The sequence below is a fragment of the Monodelphis domestica genome, chromosome 1, assembly GCF_027887165.1.
Source record: "Monodelphis domestica isolate mMonDom1 chromosome 1, mMonDom1.pri, whole genome shotgun sequence".
NCBI lineage: Eukaryota > Metazoa > Chordata > Mammalia > Didelphimorphia > Didelphidae > Monodelphis > Monodelphis domestica.
Genome location: NC_077227.1, coordinates 430,487,661 through 430,506,533, shown reverse-complemented (window position 1 = coordinate 430,506,533; position 18,873 = coordinate 430,487,661). Strand labels below are relative to the sequence as shown.

At 38.9% G+C, this 18,873-nt stretch overlaps 1 protein-coding gene across 1 annotated transcript; it reads right to left on the bottom strand.

Moving 5' to 3' along the window:
* Positions 1-2,301: 2,301 nt before the first annotated feature.
* ZNF79 (zinc finger protein 79) lies at positions 2,302-17,632 on the bottom strand. Its single transcript, XM_007474673.2, has 5 exons — positions 16,996-17,632; positions 16,286-16,374; positions 9,278-9,404; positions 8,682-8,783; positions 2,302-3,824 (listed from the first exon to the last, which is right to left on the bottom strand). The coding sequence occupies exons 1-5, from the start codon at positions 17,009-17,011 to the stop codon at positions 2,509-2,511; spliced, it is 1,650 nt and encodes a 549-aa protein (XP_007474735.1). The 5' UTR covers positions 17,012-17,632; the 3' UTR covers positions 2,302-2,508.
* Between the last annotated feature and the right edge of the window lie 1,241 nt (positions 17,633-18,873).

Genomic DNA, 18,873 nt, shown 5'->3' with positions numbered 1-18,873 from the left:
AGGGCTTCCCTTTTACCCACTTTCCTGTTTCATATCCCTGCCTTTCCCTTCCTACTTTAACCTCAATAAATTATTTGACATTTAGGATTTTGGGGTTGGGCTTACTCTAAAGAACATAGCTAAGGGGATCGAAGATTTGGGAGGGTCACAGCTCTCACCAAGAGAGAGTTGACTTCCAGACCCCAGTGATTCAAGATTGTCTGACTAAAGAAACTGACATCTTTCCTTGGCAGTTGACCACTTCTAAGCCCCTGAAAAGGCTAACAGTCAGTGTCCCTTTGTGAAGTAGAAGTATAAGAGATCATCTTGCCTCTCAAAAACAGATTTGACCTCAGGAGCTCTGGGCTCCTCTGAAGGAGGCATCTTGCCATCTCATCGGGGCAATCCCACTCTAGTCGCCTGTCCCCCATCTCCCATATAATATCTTTGTGGAAACATACTCCTTTTTCAAGGGGACAGGACTTGGCTTATCTCCCCCCATAAATAAAGGAGAGAAAGAATCCCTCCATTCTCTCTCACCCCTATTCCTCTTTTCTCCCCATCATCCTTCTCCTTTACAGTATCTGTCTCTTGCCCTAAGAAGTTTCTAACAGACTCAGTTTTACGTAACAAAATGTAAAGTTAAAGGGAACAATTTCATTTCTTTTTCTATCCTCAGCATCTATTATAGTTCCTAGCATATATAGGCACTTAATAAATGCTTACTGAAACATTCTTTTCATAAAAACTTTCATTCAAATCACTGAGAAGTAGGTTGAAGAGAATGGGCCTAGGATAGACCTCTGAAACTAAAAGTACTCTTCTGGGAAAATTAGGAAAATGAAGGAAGATACTATAAGCTTCTTAATCATGCTCAGGATGGGAGTAGCATAAAGTTACTTTCTTCTAGGAGCTTGTCATAAGTTTGGGACCAAAGAAATCACAGATGAGGGAGGACAAAGAAACTCTCCATGGGAAATACACCAAGGGTCTAAGGCCCAACTCCACCATGACCAGATTCAAGAAATTCCCCATTCTGTGTCTTCTCTCAATCTAGCCAATGTAAGTACCTGGACCGGTTTTTAAGGAAGATGTCATCACATATGAGAGGCTCATCCAGAAGTGCATATTAGTTCACATGATATTTACTGAATTTATAGTCTTATTTTCATGTTAAATTTTCCCTGAGACGGTGTTGCAGGGGCAATAATATCTTACTGCCTTCTCCCCTACCCCTAACTCTCACCTCTAATATGTCAAGATAATTTTTCCAATTTTTCACATTAAAACTGTGTTTGAGATCTGACTGGTTTAGAAGACTAAGGCTTGGCCCTTCATTTCCCTCCTTCCTTTCTAGCAAAGCCAGAGGAGTACTGTGAAGAGTGATTTGAGTAGAAAAAAGGAGAATATTTTTATCAGATGCAAAACAGTGTGACTGGTGACCATCTTGCATGAGGCAGTCTGGCAAGAGCAAAAAAGTTCATTCAGTTCATATGCTGAGCAAATTATCTGCTGAGTGATTGTTGGATCAAGCTGAATTTTGTGCAGATTTAGTTGGTAAGTACTGGTAAAAACAATAAAGCCCCCAAAATAGCTAAAGGGAATCAATAATGAGTAAAATAAACAAACAAACAAAAAACTCATTTCAATGGTGTTGTGGCTAAATCTGGTTCTGAGATTCAGCTTTTGTATGCTCTTCTACTGCCTCCTGTCTGAATTCTTTCATTATGAAAGGAATAATAAAGAAGCTTACATATCACATTGACTTTTTTTTAATCCCTTACCTTCCATCTTAGAATCAATACTATGTATTGGTTCCAAGGCAGAAGACTGGTAAGGGCTAGGCATTGGGGGTTAAGCTACTTGCCCAGGGTCACACAGGTAGGAAGCTTGTCTGAGGTCAAATTTGAACCTAGGACTTTCTGTTTCTAGGCCTAGCTCTCTCTATTCACAGAGCCACCTAGTTGTCCCGATACTAACTTTTAATGAGAAGTCCTAGAATTTCCATTTCATTTATCTATTCCTAACAGTTAATTACAATGGCATCTGGGGCTTAAAAAATAGGAAAACTATTGCTTCTGTCATTCTGAGACAGACTTATATGGAAGCTGCCTGGATTCTTAGGACTCCCAGGATGAGGTCTACAGTTTGAGCTTCTCTGCCTAAATGAAATAATCTTCTGAGAGAAAAATGAAGTTCCATTTCTACTTCCTACATTACTAGCTGTTAAATCAATGAGAATTTTCTATGAAAAATAAGGCAAGGTTTTAAATTTGGAAAATTTACATGAATCATTTCAATCAGTGAATCAACAAGCACTTATTAAATCAACAAGCATTTATTAAGGGCCTCTGTATGTGGTCCTTATAAAAGCTGTTATAAAAGGGAAAAAATCTGCAACAAAAGCCTGCTCTCAAATAGCTTACAATCCCTTAAGGACTCTTTTCATCCTAACAACTGGCCACTTCAAACAAAAATAAATAAATAAATATGTGACTGAGACATTCCCTGCTTTCAATGGTCCTGTGTTTATTCTCCTATATGGAGTCTTTGATGTCTGATGAAGGCTGAACTACACCTGAAAGCCTTCCCACATTCCTTACATTTATAAGGTTTCTCTCCAGTATGAGTTCTCTGATGCTGAGTAAGTGATGAGCTCTGATTGAAAGCTTTCCCACATTCATTACATTCATAGGGTTTCTCTCCAGTGTGAATGACATGATGTCTAATAAGAGCTGAGCTATCACTGAAGGCTTTCCCACATTCATTACATTCATAAGGTTTCTCTCCAGTATGAATTTTCTGATGGATGATGAGGTTTGTACTCTGGCTAAAGTCTTTCCCACATTCATTACACTTATAAGGTTTCTCTCCAGTATGAATTCTCTGATGGTTCGTGAGATTTGCACTCTGACTAAAGGCTTTCCCACATTCATTACATTTATAGGGTTTCTCTCCAGTATGAATTCTCTGATGCTGAATGAAGGCTGCACAATAACCAAAGGATTTTCCACACTGAATACATTTATAGGGTTTTTCTCCAGTATGAGTTCTTTGATGATTTGTGAGATTTGCACTGTGGCGGAAGGCTTTTCCACATTCGTTACATTCATAGGGTTTCTCTCCAGTATGAATTCTCTGATGCTGAATAAGGGCTGAGCAGTCACTGAAGGCTCTCTCACATTCATTACATTTATAAGGCTTCTCTCCAGTATGAGTTCTCTGATGTTTTGTCAGGTTTGCATTCTGGCTGAAAGCTTTCCCACATTCATTACATTTATAAGGTTTCTCTCCAGTATGAATTCTCTGATGCTGAACAAGGGATGAGCTCTGGCTGAAGGCTTTCCCACATTCATTACATTCATATGGTTTCTCTCCAGTATGACTTTTCTGATGTTGAGAAAGGGATGAGCAGTAGCTGAAGCCTTTCCCACAATCATTACAAGTATAGGGTTTCTCTCCAGCATGTATCTTACGATGTTTAAGTAGTTCTGAATTCTTCCTATGTGTATTATATTTAAAGAGGCCTTTTCCTATAGGAATTCTCTGTTGTGTAACAAGGACTGACCTCAAACCAAAGTTCCTTCCAAGTTCACTAATTTCATGACCTCTCTCTCCAGGGGAAGGTTTCTTGTGCGTGATTTTTACTTGCCTTAAATCTCTCTCTTGGTTTTCCTGTTGCCTCTCTAATCTGCCATCACATTCCCATGTGTCTTGAAAGGTGGGGTTCTCTGGACTAATCCTTGGCAGTGTTTCCATTATTGCTTTTTCAGATGCAGGTGAGTCATCTTCAAAAAAGTCAAGATTTGGGGGTGATTTTTTGGACTTAGGTACAGTCTCCCAGTCTGAAAGAAACAAACAAAAAATGAATATGTCTCTTGGGAGAGACATTGTAATAGGAATGTTGCATACCCATACAATTTTATATTCTTTACATATACATACTTTAAATGATGTGAACAATATTTCAGCTCATAGTACACAATGTCAGGCTTCTCTGGATACACCAGAAACCAGTAACCTATGTTACAATACCAAAGAAAGCACTAAAACAATCCTTAATTACATGCAGGGGTGCTACTGCTAAGACCCATTGCAAAATCATGAAGCAAATGAAATTTGTTGTTGGCACACTCCTATTTAGCATTCTATATCCTTCTCTCAATCAGTGATGCCCTTCAAGCATCTGAGGCCCTAATGCTGCTCCTGACTTTCCAATACATCCTGAATACTGTGAATCTTAAAATTGCTCAGACTATACCTTAGAAGATTTGGTTAAGCTATTCCACTATTTTAACAATGGAGGTACTTGGTCAGGAATGTATTGAGAACTTTAAAATTACTCCACCCTGCTCAGACAGTGCCTTAGGGGAAGATAAAGTTGGAAATTCCTGATTGAACAATGAAAAGTCCCCAACTCTTACTTATAGTAAAGCAAAAACTCTAAGCTAGGGGGTCTGTTTTTAGATATAATACAAAATGGTGCTAAGTACCTATAAAGGTTAAATTAATCATTAAAAGGTCAAGCAACTTACAAAAGGCAAGCTTAGCAAAAGAGATGTGAAATATTCAGAAGATATAATATACTCAGAGAAGGTGAGGACTAAAGAGTGATGAGAACTAAGAATGGGCAGTCCTGGGAAAAAGCATCTACTATGATTGGTAGATGTGAAAATTTAGGGGAGGTGACATAAGAGAAAATTCTCTTTAAAAGGAGCTCTCCGAACTCAGTTGAGGGTTCAGGAGTTCAGAGGAGGATCTCTGAACTCAGTTCAGGAGTTGAGGATTTCAGTGAAGGACTGGAGCTTGCTTGAGATGATCTTGTGGTGAGTGATAAAGACTGCCTCTCTCTCCCTTGGCCTAGGCCCTTTCTTTTCTCTCTCTCTCTCTCTCTCTCTCTCTCTCTCTCTCTCTCTCTCTCTCTCTCTCTTCTCTTAATTCCTTCATTTGTATTAATTAAAATCTCCATAAAACCCAACTGACTTGTGTATTTTCATATTTGGGAATTTTCCCATGGCGACCACTTAATTTTAGATTTTAAATCAAGATACTAAAAATTATCTTTACAGTTTGGCAGAAACCTTTACAGTTTTGGCAATTCACAGTCTTGGCAAACCATATTTTCACGGTTACAATACTTCTGCCAAACCAACCAAATCATGGTAGGAGTAAGAAAAATCTGCAGTTTTAAGTCTTGGATCTACACTATTTAAATGACTTTTAAGCAATTTACTTCCTTGAGCCTCAATTGGTTTCCTGATCTGGAAAAAGAACATATTCATCAAGAATCAAAAATAGAAAGTTTTTTTTGTTGTTTTGGAACTTCAGGAAAAAAATTTTAAGAAAGTTCACTGAAACATTTTTTCAAATGCACAGAAAAGAACACAGGAAATTTAGAAGGAAACAGATAAATGATAGTTTTGAGACTGCTAAGGGTAAATTTTTGGGTTGTTGGCTGAATATATTATATTGGTGGTCACCAGGGATTAAAATTCAATCCCAATTAAATACTCAAGTCAGTTTGGGATTTTATGGTGGTTTAATTACAATAGAAGGAAGAAATTAAGAAGAAGGAGAAGAGGGAAAGGGTATAAGATTTTCTCTGGCCTGGCCTAAACCAAGGGGAGTTCAGAGGCCTCAGCCAAGGGGCCTTCTCAGAAGATTAAATCTAGCTTGGCTTCCAGCCACGAGGCCTCCTCCAAGATGAGGGGCCTCCTTGGAGGATAGTGCCTTCAGGAGGTCAAGGAAAGGGGGAGTTAGCCTTATCACTCACCATGACCGATTCAGGAAAGACACCTCACCACACTACAGAGCTATTCACAATAAACTCCACTGCCAAGTCTGCCAAAGCCACAAGCCTGCCAAATGCCACCAAGAGCGCCCAACACTGTCGAAAGCAATCACAGGAAGTGACGTGAAATATACAGACAGTTCTTTATATCATTTCCTATGTCTCACATTTACCAATGGTGGCTTAAGCTTGGCTTAGGACAACCCAGGGAGTCAGTCAGTTGTTTCTGATTTGTCACTTGCTAGCACATGCTGGTCTTAGGCCATCCTCCCTTTCAGTTAATCCTTAAGTGGGGGTGTATACATTCTTGGTTGCTAGAATTCTAAAGACTAAGCAGGGTGGAGTAAATCTAAAAATTCACAAAACTAATATACTGAATTTATTATATACTTTCCAAAAAAGTATAATAGATATCAGTGTTTTCAAATATAATTCTCTTTTCTGCTCTTCTTTGAACTGCACATGGAAGTATTTTTTGGTTTTCATTAAATTCATAACCAAAAAAAAGAATCTTAACAAAGAAAATAAGTCATAGATGATGAGAGCTGGAAGAGACCTTTGACATTAGCTATTCATTTTAGTAAACATTTTTAAGTAACCACTGTATGTGCAAGGCAATATACTAGGACCTTAGAATCCAAATACAAAATCAAAATAGCCCCTGCCCTCTTGAAGCTTATAGTACAGCACAAACACTGATAAACAAATATAAATAATGGACAAAATAAAAACAAAGTCGCTTCTGGGATGGGAGAGCACTACCAGCTTTAAGTATGCGTAAAGATCCTAGGGCAGAGGTGCCATTTAGCCTGATTTGAAGAAATTGTAGATTCTAAGAAGCAGAGATGCAGAAGGAGAATATTCTAGCCATGGGGAAATATGCAAGAGATCTAACATCACATCTCAAAAGCAACATATCTGAAATGAAACTCATTCTCTTTCTCCCCTAAAAGTGCATGTCCTCCTGACTTTTCTGTTTTTGTGGAGGTTACTCACATCCTTCCAGTTACTGAGGTTTGCACTCTTGGAGTCAGCCTGGCCTCTTTATTCTCTCATTTCTCATACCTAAGCAGCTGCCAAGTCTTGCCAAGTCTAGTTGTACTCCACTCTTCAATTTGTTCTTTTATCCTCTGAAATGGGAGCCAACCCAATTAAGGTTCTCATCATCTGTCACCTAGACTATTAGCATAATTTCATATTTGACCTCCCTATGTCCAGACTCTCTCCTCTCCATCTTCTACATGGTTTCCAAAATAATATTCTTAAAAGACTGATCATGTCATTCCTCATCTGGAGAAGCAGGGGAGTATGTAAAATAAACTATAAACTCCTGTTTGACATTTCTATGTCCTTCACAATCTGGCTCCAGCCCTACCTCTCCAGATACATTTCACATTACTCTCTCAATCTATTACAGCCTATCTGGTCCACTTGCTGTTCTCTATACCACAAACACTACATTTCAAATCTCTGACTTGGCACAGGCTATCTTCCATGTCCAGAGAAGGCACTTCCTTCTTGCTTTTGCTTCTTGAAAGTTCTCATTTCCTTCAGGGTTTGGCTGGTGCCATCTTCTATACAAAGACTTTCCCGATTCTCCCCCCATTCCCCACAATGACTTCTTAGAGCTCTTCCCTTCTTGAAATTACTTTGTATACTTTGCATTTACTTATCTATAGATATAGATTCTCCAGGTAGAATGTAAACTCTTTGAAGGCAGGGGCTCTTTTGTTTTTCTTTATATTGTCTTGCACACATTAGACACTTAAGTAGAAGTGACTTGAATTAAGAATGAAAAAGCTCTCTGAAGGAGAGAATTTAGAAAGAGGAAAATAAGAAAAGTAAAGTCAATTTTGAATGACTCCCAGTTAAAAAGCAGAAGCAAGTATCAGAAACAGAAAGGCATGTCACAGAGCTATGAACAGATCTAATGTAGTATGATTTCAAAGAACCTAAGTATGTCTGCTTCGGTGAAAAGATCAAGGAGAGCACAGAAGTAAAAAATGACATTGATTTTTACTTGGAAAAAGTAAATCTTCAAATTCCATTTCTTCTACCATGAGCAGGATAGAAGAGCAGTTCAGGACGATATGGATGGAATGGGGAGCAAGGAAATGGAGACAAGACCTCCAGACCATGTGGAGAATAAGATGAAGGAATGTCAATAGACAAGAGCTAGAAGGGGCAATAGGATTTATGAAAAGTTCTTGTTAGGATGATAAAACCTGTGTGTGTTTAAAAATCAATATATTCATGAATCTACAAATAAGGTGAAAATGAGGATGCTAAAGAGAGACAAAAAAATTCTATATAAAAGTAAATTGTTGTGATATGGGAGTGAGACCTATGAGAAAGTAGAAAGCGATTTTACCTATAGGTGAAAAGTCACCTCTGACTGTGGAAAGAAATGTTAGAAGAAAGATATCAAGTATTATTTGGGGGGTGGGATAGGGGAGTTTGAGAACAAACCACTGCCTTACCTTAAAAAGTATCACCATTTCATCTGTAAACTTTGCTGTTAATAATAGCTTTCACATTTATATAGTGATTTATAGTACCTTTAAAAATGCTTTCTTTACCACAACCTTATGTGAGTTAAGTAATATAGCATCTTCGTTCTATAGCTGAGGGAACTGAGGCTCAAAATGCTCAAGTTACTTACTCAATATAAAACAATGCTGCATCTGGGACCAGAAGTCAAGTCTTTTGACATAAAACCCAGTGCTCTGTTAATTTTCTTCCTTTTAAAAAATATTTTAAATTTTTTTCTTTTTAAATTTTGAGTTTCAGATTCTCTCCTTTTCTTCCATCCCTACCCACCCACTGAGAAGGCAAATAATATATTAATTATATATGTGAAACCATGCAAAACATATACTCTGTTAATTTTTAATCTTATTCTCTCACTCACCTGAACAAGTGCTTCCTGGAACTTCTTTCCTGGGTATCCATGATTCTTCTCCTTCTCCTTGCTCCAACTCAGAGTTCACATCAGGTTTAGAAACTGGAAGCCCTGCTCATGGGGGAAGAGATGAGCTTTGAATGTTTGTGGCTACTACAAAGAACCATTTTAAAGTTCAGCTATGGCCCTTGTTCTTAAGGAAGAGGACATAATATAAAGGATCCAAGGAACATGCTCTGAAGAAGAGACATATCAGGAAATTATTCTTAGTTCATAAAGAAAATTATCTAATTTACCCACCAGGAGTCTCAGATAATTAAGTTGAGGAGAGAAAGTTTTTTTTGTTTTTGTTTTTGTTTTGATGGAATGGGAGTAGAGGGGAAAAGAATAGAGAGACAATGGATAGAGAAAAGTGAATGTCTCAGGTCCAACACAAAGACATTTCTCTGGGAACAGGGAATAGAAACAATTTGTTCCTAGGCCCCAAGAAGGTTAGGTATTTATGACTCATGAACCCCAAGCCAAAATTTAATTAAACCCATCAGATGATATTTTGGGTTTTAACAATTGGAGAGCCAGATACACAAAGAGGCAGTTGTTCTTACCCAGCAAAACCAAATTCCTATACTTCTCCAACATCAGATCTTTGTATAGGTCTTTCTGAGGAAGTTCTAGTTGCTTCCACTCCTCCGGAGTGAAGTCCATGACCACATCTTTAAATGCCACAGATTCCTGAAACATAAAATATTTCTATTCACCCAAGGCCTCAACTTTGGAGATGGTCCTAGAAAAAGGGCTAAAATGGTCAGAATTAAGTGAGGTAAACCATGTTATGGAAATAGATACTGACAAAGTCTTGGGTGTTTCAAGTCAAGCACTTATAGAATATTATAACTACCAATGACAGCTGGGCTCTGATGAAAAAGAATTATAAAATACTTTTTTCTATCTTGGGGTTAACAGTTTTGCTAAGAAGAAAATAAGAATAATATAGCCCAGTGCTTTGTATTTCATATTTCTTAGAATATGACTATACAATCTCAGACCTGGAAGGAACCTCAGAAGCTATCCAGTTCAACCCATGCCTGAATAGGAAATTCCTCTATAATTCTCTCAAAGCAGTCATATCAAGAGCTAGAAGGGGCAAGAGGATCTACAAAAAGTTCTTATTGGATAGATGAAACCCGTGCATGGTTAAAAATCAATGAGCTCATGAGTCTATGAATAAGATGAAAATATGGTTGACAAAGAGAGAAACAAAAAAGTACTATATAAAAGTGAGTTATGAAAGGGGAGTGAGAAAGAGATGCTATCTTACTTACAGATGAAAAGTCACCTCTGACAATGGAAGGAAATTTAAGAAGACATAAAATATTATTATTATTATTAGGGAGGTTTTGAGAACAAACCACTGCCTTTCAATTTAAAAGTATTATCCTTTCATTTGCAAACTTTGCAGATTTATATATTACACTTTAAATTTCAAAGAGCACATTACATTTGTTAACTCTTTTAGCTCCGAGGACATAACTAGGTAGGGAACACTGTACTAGGACTGACACAAACTGAGTCTAAATGCTGGTTCTGTCATTTACTCTGCCAGCAGCGATTCAACCTTTAACAAAATACTTAAATTCTCTGATCTTCAGATTCCTTATCTGTGAAACATGGGCAATGACTTTCTGGCCAAGTCTCATAATCACTCTAGAGCTCAGCTTCCTCACCTGTAAAATGAAGTGACTGGAGCAGTTGGTGTCTATAATTAGATGAATTTTAATGACCCTGCTAGCTTGTATATGCTATAATTTCTATCACTAGGAGCAATATATTAATGTTGTAGGGTTGCAGATTTCAGCTTACTATAGAAACAAATTTCTTAACAATTAGAGCTATCCAAGATTTGAATGAGGACTTTAAAAGGTAGAATGTTCCTCATCACTAGAAGTCTTCTAGTAGTGAATAATATGACTACTTTGGGGGGATTAAAGAGGAATGTCTATCTAGGCATGGGTTGAACAGGATGACTTCTGAGGTTCCTTCCAGGTCTGAGACTGTATGATTCATATTCTTTTTTTTTTTAACCCTTACTTTTCATCTTAAAATCAATACTGTGTATTGGTTCTAAGGCAGAAGAGTGGTAAGGGCTAGGCAATGGGGTTAAGTGACTTGCCCAGGGTCACACAGCTAGGAAGTGTCTGAGGTCAGATCTGAACCCAGGACCTCCCATCTCTGGGCCTGACTCTCAATCCATTGAGCCACCTAACTGCCTCCATAAGTCATATTCTAAGAAATGTGTACAAAACACTGGGCTAGGCACTAGAATAAAGAGATAACTAAAGCAAGATCCCTACCCTCAATTCTACAAACTTTTATAAAGGGACCACTGTGTGCAGGGCACTGTGCTAGGTGGTGGAAGAAGTTCAAAGGGAGTTTACTCTCAAGTAGGAAGTTATGACATATATACAAAGGATTGAAGTACATAAGTATGAAGCTGGAGGATGGAAAGGTAATTGCCAATGGGAAGAGAGGAGATGATAGATAGGTAGGCACATCTGTTCTTTTGCTTTCATTTGGAAAGGTTTTTTTGATGGCAGTATTGGAGAGTGGGAGGTCACAGAGTGCTGAGCCAAAGGATAGGAGTAGAGAGAGAAAGCACAGTACTACATAGTAAAATTAATATAATTAAAATATAGAAATGTGGGTTTCTTTCCGCATTCTTTATATAAAGTCAAATTTGTATAATGCAAATTTATGTAAAGTGAAAACTTTTTGTACATAATGATTCCTTTTGATCTTGGGTGCCAACAGAGGCAAAGCATCCAAAATGAGGGAGGCAAGAGTAAATAGTTTTACCTAATCAAACACATGGAATAGTGTATTCAGTTTGGGGCAACACAATTTATTGCTATGATCAGTAAGATCTAGCTTGCATTTATAATGCTTTAAGGTTTGTAAAGCACTTTGCAAATGTCCTCATTTCTCATCTTGCTGTACTAACTCTGGGACTTCTCTGAGTCCACCTTGCCCCAGGAAACTCATCATTGGGATAATCTCATCAACATGTAAGCTACCATCAGCTTTGGTAACCCACCTCATCACTATCTCCTCTATCCCCCAGACTGGAGAATGGGGTCACGAACTTCAAAACTTCCACTTAAGGAAGAAGTTTAATTCTGATTTCTCCTCATTTCTCACCTGGCTACTAAAAGCTCTGGGGCTTTTTTGACTGCTCTACCAGACCCTTGAGTTGGGTCCTTTCCCTCTCTACCAGCCCCTACTCCATATTTTTTAGCCTTTTGTGTGTGGTCTTCCACCATTAGATTATAAGCATCTTGAGGGCAAGATCTTTCTTTTTCCACATATTTCTACCCCATTTCTTAGCAAAGAGTCAGGCACATAGTGGACATTTAATAAATGTTTACTGACTTTTTCATTTTATCCTCAAAACAACCCTGGAATGTGGGTGCTATTATCATCCCCACTTTTCAGATGAGAAGACAGAATTTAAGTGACTTGCCTAGGGCCACATATAACTAGAAAGTGTCTGAAGATGGATTTGAACTTGGGTCTCCTTATTCCAGGCCCAGTTCTCTATCCATTATACCACCTACCTGCCCCTTGTGATAGAGGCTGGCACTAGAGAAAAATTGCCAAACTGAAGAGTATATGAAATTGATCACCTCGATGGGGGAGGGGCCCCAGGAGTGGAATCTGGAGGAAAGAAGACTCTAGCTGGGAGAGCAGTGAGGGTCTCTCCATCTTGAGACTTCTAAGAGAGACAGTGGGAAAAAGACTTTCTCCTGAGGGTTACCCATTTTTCCTGCTGGTGACTGGAAATCTTTCCCCCCAACACTTTCCAATTGAAGGGACTTTCTGAAGAGAAACCTGAGCGGACTTTACCTCGGCTCCTGTTACCCAGGGGTGAGTCAACCTGACTTTCTCTCAGGTGGCTCAGGCTGCCAAGGCCCGAGTTACCCCAAACTTGAGGAGGGAGGAAAAGGGTTTAGATAGAGACAAGGACCCTCTTTTCCCACCTTCCTTTTCCCATTCTTTCCTGCCCGTTATTCCTTTTGTATTACCTGATTGAGTTAATATTAAAAGTTATCTGTTCCCCAAGCTGAGTGTGAGTGAACAGATCAAGGGGAGACCTTTTGGTCTCGAGTTGTAGAAGGGCGACAAGAGGGACAAGAGCAAATTGAGGAGAGCAGCTTTATATGATTTAGATTATATATATATATATATATATATATATATATACATATACACACATATACATACATACACACTCTTTTATATAAGGTACAATCTTTCAGAACCATGTTCTATTCACAGGTTGCATTCTACCAAGTTTCAGGTCAAATACAACTTCATGCATTAGTATCTCTAGTTCATCTTGACTGTTAGTTATATTTTGTGGATTTTGACATGAAAAGTACATCATAAACTATATAAGACATTCTTCATCTACTTGCTCTTTCTTAACGGTCAGGACAATTCTTTTGAGTGGTTACAGATCTCTTCCAGAAGACTCCACATTACTCCAAATACCTAAACTTATTTCCCTCACTTTCTCCAACAGGAAACAACTACTGTCAGGTCTATTTGTTTTGCAGAGACTATATACTTTCTTCCACCTCAAAGTCATTTTGCTCATGCTATTCACACCTACTTTCCACCTCCTTACTAACCAAATACTACTTCTTTCTGTCTTTCTCTCTCTTTTCTTCTTCTTTTTAAACCCTTCCCTTCTCTCTTGGAATCAATATTTTGTATTAGTTCTAAGGCAGAAGAGCAGTAAGGGTTGAGCAATGGGGGTTATGTGACTTCCCCAGGGTCACACAGCTGGCAAGTGTCTGAGGCCAGATTTGAACCTAGAACCTTCCATCTCTAGACCTGGCTCTCAATCCACTGAGCTGCCCAGATGCTGCCCCACCCCCTTTACTTCTTAAGGCATGGCACAAACCCTATCTCTTCCATGAGGCCTCCTGACATTAACTGGAGTTATAAATCATGGTAAGTTAAAAAGATATGGGTGGGAACCTAAGAGGTCATCTAATCAAATTTCCTCATTTTTACAGATGAGTAACTAGAGGCCCCAAGAGGTGAAATCTTTTGCCTAAGGTCACATGGTAAGACAACTAGGTCTTCATCCCAAAGCAATAAAAAAAAAGGGGGAAAGGCCCTGTTTGTACAAAAATATTTATAGCTGTTCTATTGGAGACTAAAGGGATATTCCTCAATTGGGGAATGACCGAACAAAATGTGGTATATGATGGCAATGGGATACCACTGTGCTATAAGAATGATAAACAGAACGATTTCGAAAAGAACTGGAAAGACCTATGTGTTCTAATGCAGAGTGAAATGATCAGAACCAGGAGAACATTATACATAGTAATTGAAACATTGTGGGATGATCAAATGTGACTGACTTTGCTACTAATAGCAACACAATGATCCAGGACAATTCTGAGGGACTTATGAAAAAGAATGCTATCCACCTTCCAAGAAAGAACTGTTGCAGTAGAAATGCAGATGAAAACATGATATATCACTTGTGGGCATATGATTTGGGGTTTTGGTTTTTAAAGATGACTCTATTACAAAAAAGAATAATATGGAAATAGGTATTGAGTGATAACACATGTATAATCCAGTGGAATTGCTCGTCAGCTCTGAGAGGGGGGAGGGAAGAAGGGAGGGAGAGAACATGAATCATGTTATCATGGAAAAATACTTTAAAAAATTAATTAAAAAAAGACTGAAACAACTGAACAACAACATAAATGTATATTGATTTACATGTACATAGGAACATATGTATTTATATTGTGATTTTCATTGATATAGGGCAACGGTTTCTAAACATTTTTTGTTTAAGTCATTATGAGTTTAAAAAGTTAAGTCTATACTCCCTATATGAGCAGAAGAAGTTAGGAAAGTAAGCCCACATTTCTTACTCTGTAAATATATCATGTATATTAGTTTTAAGAGGCCCAAAAAATAGAAACTAGAAAGTCTGCGCTAAAGATGAAATAAATATCTTAAATATATTTTATTTATTAAAAACAAAACTTTTTTTGCTCTCTATAAAAAGTATTATTGATAATATTTTTAATAAGAGCAATATAATTGAATATACTTTTTTAATCTTGGTTTTCACATTCTGTGATGCAGTAATTCAAAAGTCTGGTTCTAATTTCTATTTATTTGCTACTTAATTTTAATGGCTTTCATAGCTGAAAGACACTTTATGTAGAGATACAAACTGAAGTACTTAATAAATAATGATTCTCAATTAGAAAAAAATTATTTACTTACAAAACTGAGTAATATGGAAAATGTGTTTTGCTTGATAATACATGTGTAATTTTGAAAAAAAAAATCACATGGTAAGGAAATAGTAAAGTCAGGATTCAAGCCCAGCTCTCTAGGACTCTTTCACAATAATCTAACTATTTAGCAATGGAAGAAGCCTCAGAGATTAAGTCTAACCACCTCATTTTATTTTATTAATTTTTTTTAATTTGAAAATTTTTATTTAATTAATTTAGAATATTTTTCCATGGTTACATTATTCATGTTCTTTCCTTCCCCTCCTCCTATCCCACTCCCGTAGCCAACAAGCAATTCCACTGGGTATTACATGTGTTATTGATCAAGACCTATTTCCATAATATTAATATTTGCATTAAGGTGATCGCTTAGAGTCTACATCCCCATCAACCCATGTGATCAATCAGTTGTTTTTCTTCTGTGCTTCCACTTCCACAGTTCCCTCTCTGGATGTGGATAGTGTTCTTTCTCATAAGTCCCTCAGAACCATCCTGGATTTTGCTGCTAGTAGAGAAGTCCATTACATTCAATTGTGCCACAGTGTATCCATCTCTGTGTATAAGGTTCTCCTGGTTCTGCTCCTTTCACTTTGCATCACTTCCTGGAGGCAGTTCCAATTTACATGGAATTAATTCCTCCAGTTGATTATTCCTTTCAGCACAATAGTATTCCATCGCCATCATATACCATAATTTGTTCGGCCATTCCCCAATCAAAGGGCATCCCCTCATTTTCCTTTTTTTTTTTGCCACCACAAAGAGCACGGCTATAAATATTTTTGTACAAGTCTTTTTCCTTATTATCTCTTTGGGATATGAACCCAGCAGCAACCATCTCATTTTAGAGATGAGAGTGGAGTTTCAGGTGGGAATTTAGAAAAAGAAGCAGGATCTGACTCCAGATCTGGTACCCTTTCCATTACACCACACCATCACATTTATTAATTGCTTTATTCATGTATGTCTTGATTCCTCCATTTAATCTTGAGAGTAAAAACTATCATGAATCTTAATATTCTTCATAATCTTACATTCTTCATAGAAGTCACCTGAACACAGAGTATGAATAAATTCAATCTGATTAAATATGAGAATAAGAATGTTGTATGCAGAGAAGAGGAATGTTGGGCAAAAAGGAATATTTTCTAAGGAATTCACCAACTCTCAGGATTGGCTGGAGGAAACAAGTCTTCAACCTAGGGTACCTAAGTGAAATTTCACCAGGCAAAGAACAGAAAAGGAAATTTGTCCTAAATGAAAAAACATATTCCAACATACCTGGGACTTGGCTGTCAAAAGCACACCAGCCATACCCTCATCTTCTAGTCTCCCTTCTTCAGAAAGGACAGAGTCCTGAGAATAAAGACCTAGAAGAAGAGAAAAGAATCATTAAGGAGGCCCATACTGCAATTCTCAGTTTCACCGGACTAGAAATTCTATATAAAAAAAAATATTTTTATTGGAAAGAGAGAATTAAAATGAAACAAAAGTAACTACATTTCTCTCAGGGCTAGCCAATGCCCCAATTCTGTTATGATCACAACGGGAATCCTAAGATTTGGGGGGGCGGGACGGGGGAAGCTGACTTGGGAACTGCGAATTTTACAACTTTGTTCCCTAAACAGTCTAATAATCAAACTGAAATCATGCCCTGTGCATTGGCAAATCACTGGATGTCTGTTCCTTCACCTATCCACAAACCCATCAGAAGCATGTAAGTCGATGAAAAATGGTCTCTACATAACTTTGGTGCCTCACTGCAAAGAGCAAAGCCAAAAGGGAAGAATGCAATACCAGGAAGGTACCAGACATTTATTCCCAGAATCTACAACACCCCAAAGGAAGAAAGATCAGAGAGAAGGAAATAATTTCCTCTTCCCTCTACTTGCCAGGGTGGGGGTGTCTGTTTTCCCCAAAGCCACAGCAGGGAATTTAATCCATCCCTCCAGGGCACAGACCCTTCCACCCACCCCTCCAGTAACTCTCACCTCCTTCTTGCAGCATTGGGGTAGTATGCCTAGGTCACTGCCTCCCGAATGGATAGGAAATGGATGGCCTCCTTTAAAAGCCCAGACTTCTCAGGGCAAGACGTTTGGCAGCAAAGGCAGAAAATGCTCTTTTCCGTGACTCTCACCTCGGTCCCGAAGAGCCGTGGAGAGGCCTCTGGTCAGGACTCTCCACTCCCTGCATCAAAGTATATGGACACCAGGAGGGTCCTCGGAGAACGAGTCATACCTCATTTTACGATCTAAATGCTGGAAAGAGGCTACTGACCGACCCAAGGTCACACAGCTAAGAAGCGGAAAGGACGGAATTCAAAGTCAGCCGAGTCTGCAAACGTCACGCACTTAGCCTTTGCCCTTGTACGAGCCAAAAGGGATCTCTGAGGTCTCCTGTCTGCTGCCTCGGCCCTGCAGACTTCCGCTAGGTGGCGGCTGCAAGGAGGGCGGGCGAAACGGGAACTGGGGTCTGAGGGGGCCTCTGGGGCCTCTGGAGCGCCAGGCCCCGCCCAGCAGGGGCCTCCTCTACACCCCCCCACCCCCCACCAGCGTGAGTTCACCGGAGCCAGGGGAGCAGGGCAGTGACTGAACACAGCTCGAGACCCCGCCGCCGGCACTTCCGGTCATGCGCGGAACCTTTTTTTCCAAGTGCCAGACTTTCAACGGAGTTCTCGCGACGGGCACTCTATTCCCCAAATCCTTACCAGTCACTCTATCAGCTGATTGATCTATAGATAGATATGGGTATACACACATGTACACATCTATTACACACGCATACGCACATGTACACAATTTATACATGCATATATGTGTGTGCATATATACAGGCATATACCCTATATACACACGTGCAATTAAATATGTGCATATCTACCTGGTTTATAGATATATGCAAATGCACACGGTAGGCATACGAATATATGTGTGCATGAGTAGGCATACATACAAAAGACATATATAAAGTAAATACTAGGGAGAGGCTGTGTAGCTGCTGGGGGTCTGGGGGAGATGGAATCAAGAAAGATTGAATGTGGGAGTGACTTTGAAGTCAGACTTTCTTTAAGGAAAAACCAGGCATTCTAAGAGTGGGAGGGAGCACCAGCGGGAGTTTATCAAGACTTTCTATCCAGTTAACTTGGATGACTCTTGCAAGCAGTATAGAATTTGCTTCTAGATGGACTTTATTCCACCAAATGCCATTGTTCAGACTTTATCTCCCAGAATCCTGTTGTTCCTTTCACTTGTCAAGTTCAAAATGTTCCATTTCCCCAACAGATGAGGCTTTTGGAAGTTGTAGTTCTGAGTCTCCTCTGGAGCAGATACCCATGTTTGGGGCCTGGGGTCCCAGGGACCCACCAAAGATTGACTCTGCCTCTGACAAACTTGTTAAGGATCTGATAAAGACCCACTTCCAGGAGGATAAAACTCCCACCATTTGAGTTTGTGGTAGATGGGATCTGGAAGTGATCTATAACTCTCCTGGGTGCTCCAGTCTTTCTGAGAGTCTTTGCTACACCCCCACCCCCCCCACCCCAAATATTTCCTCCTGCTACTTGAATACTAATGTCTTTCCTTCCCTACTGCATCATGTTGTTGACTAAGACTGTTTCATTCTCAAAACACCATCTCCCAGTGTGGTGCAATGGAAAAAGAAAAATGCTAGATTTGATCAGAGAATCTGGGTTCAAATGATAATTCTGCCACTTTTTTACTTGTGTAATCTTCCTGAGCCACAGTTTAGAAAAGGAAATTGGATTAGATGAACTCCATTATTCTTTCTATCTCTAAATTTATTATCTTGGATACAAAATTTAGGGTAATGACAACTGGTCTTCCTCTAGGTATTAAGAGGAGTTGGTTCTA

Excerpts from the sequence above, each read along its gene's own strand:
- ZNF79 (XM_007474673.2), bottom strand. Across the intron at positions 9,405-16,285 it reads TTTTGACAGCCAAGTCCCAG|GAATCTGTGGCATTTAAAGA; the intron begins GTATGTTGGAAT and ends TTTATGTTTCAG. Across the intron at positions 8,784-9,277 it reads TAGGAATTTGGTTTTGCTGG|GGCTTCCAGTTTCTAAACCT; the intron begins GTAAGAACAACT and ends CCCCATGAGCAG.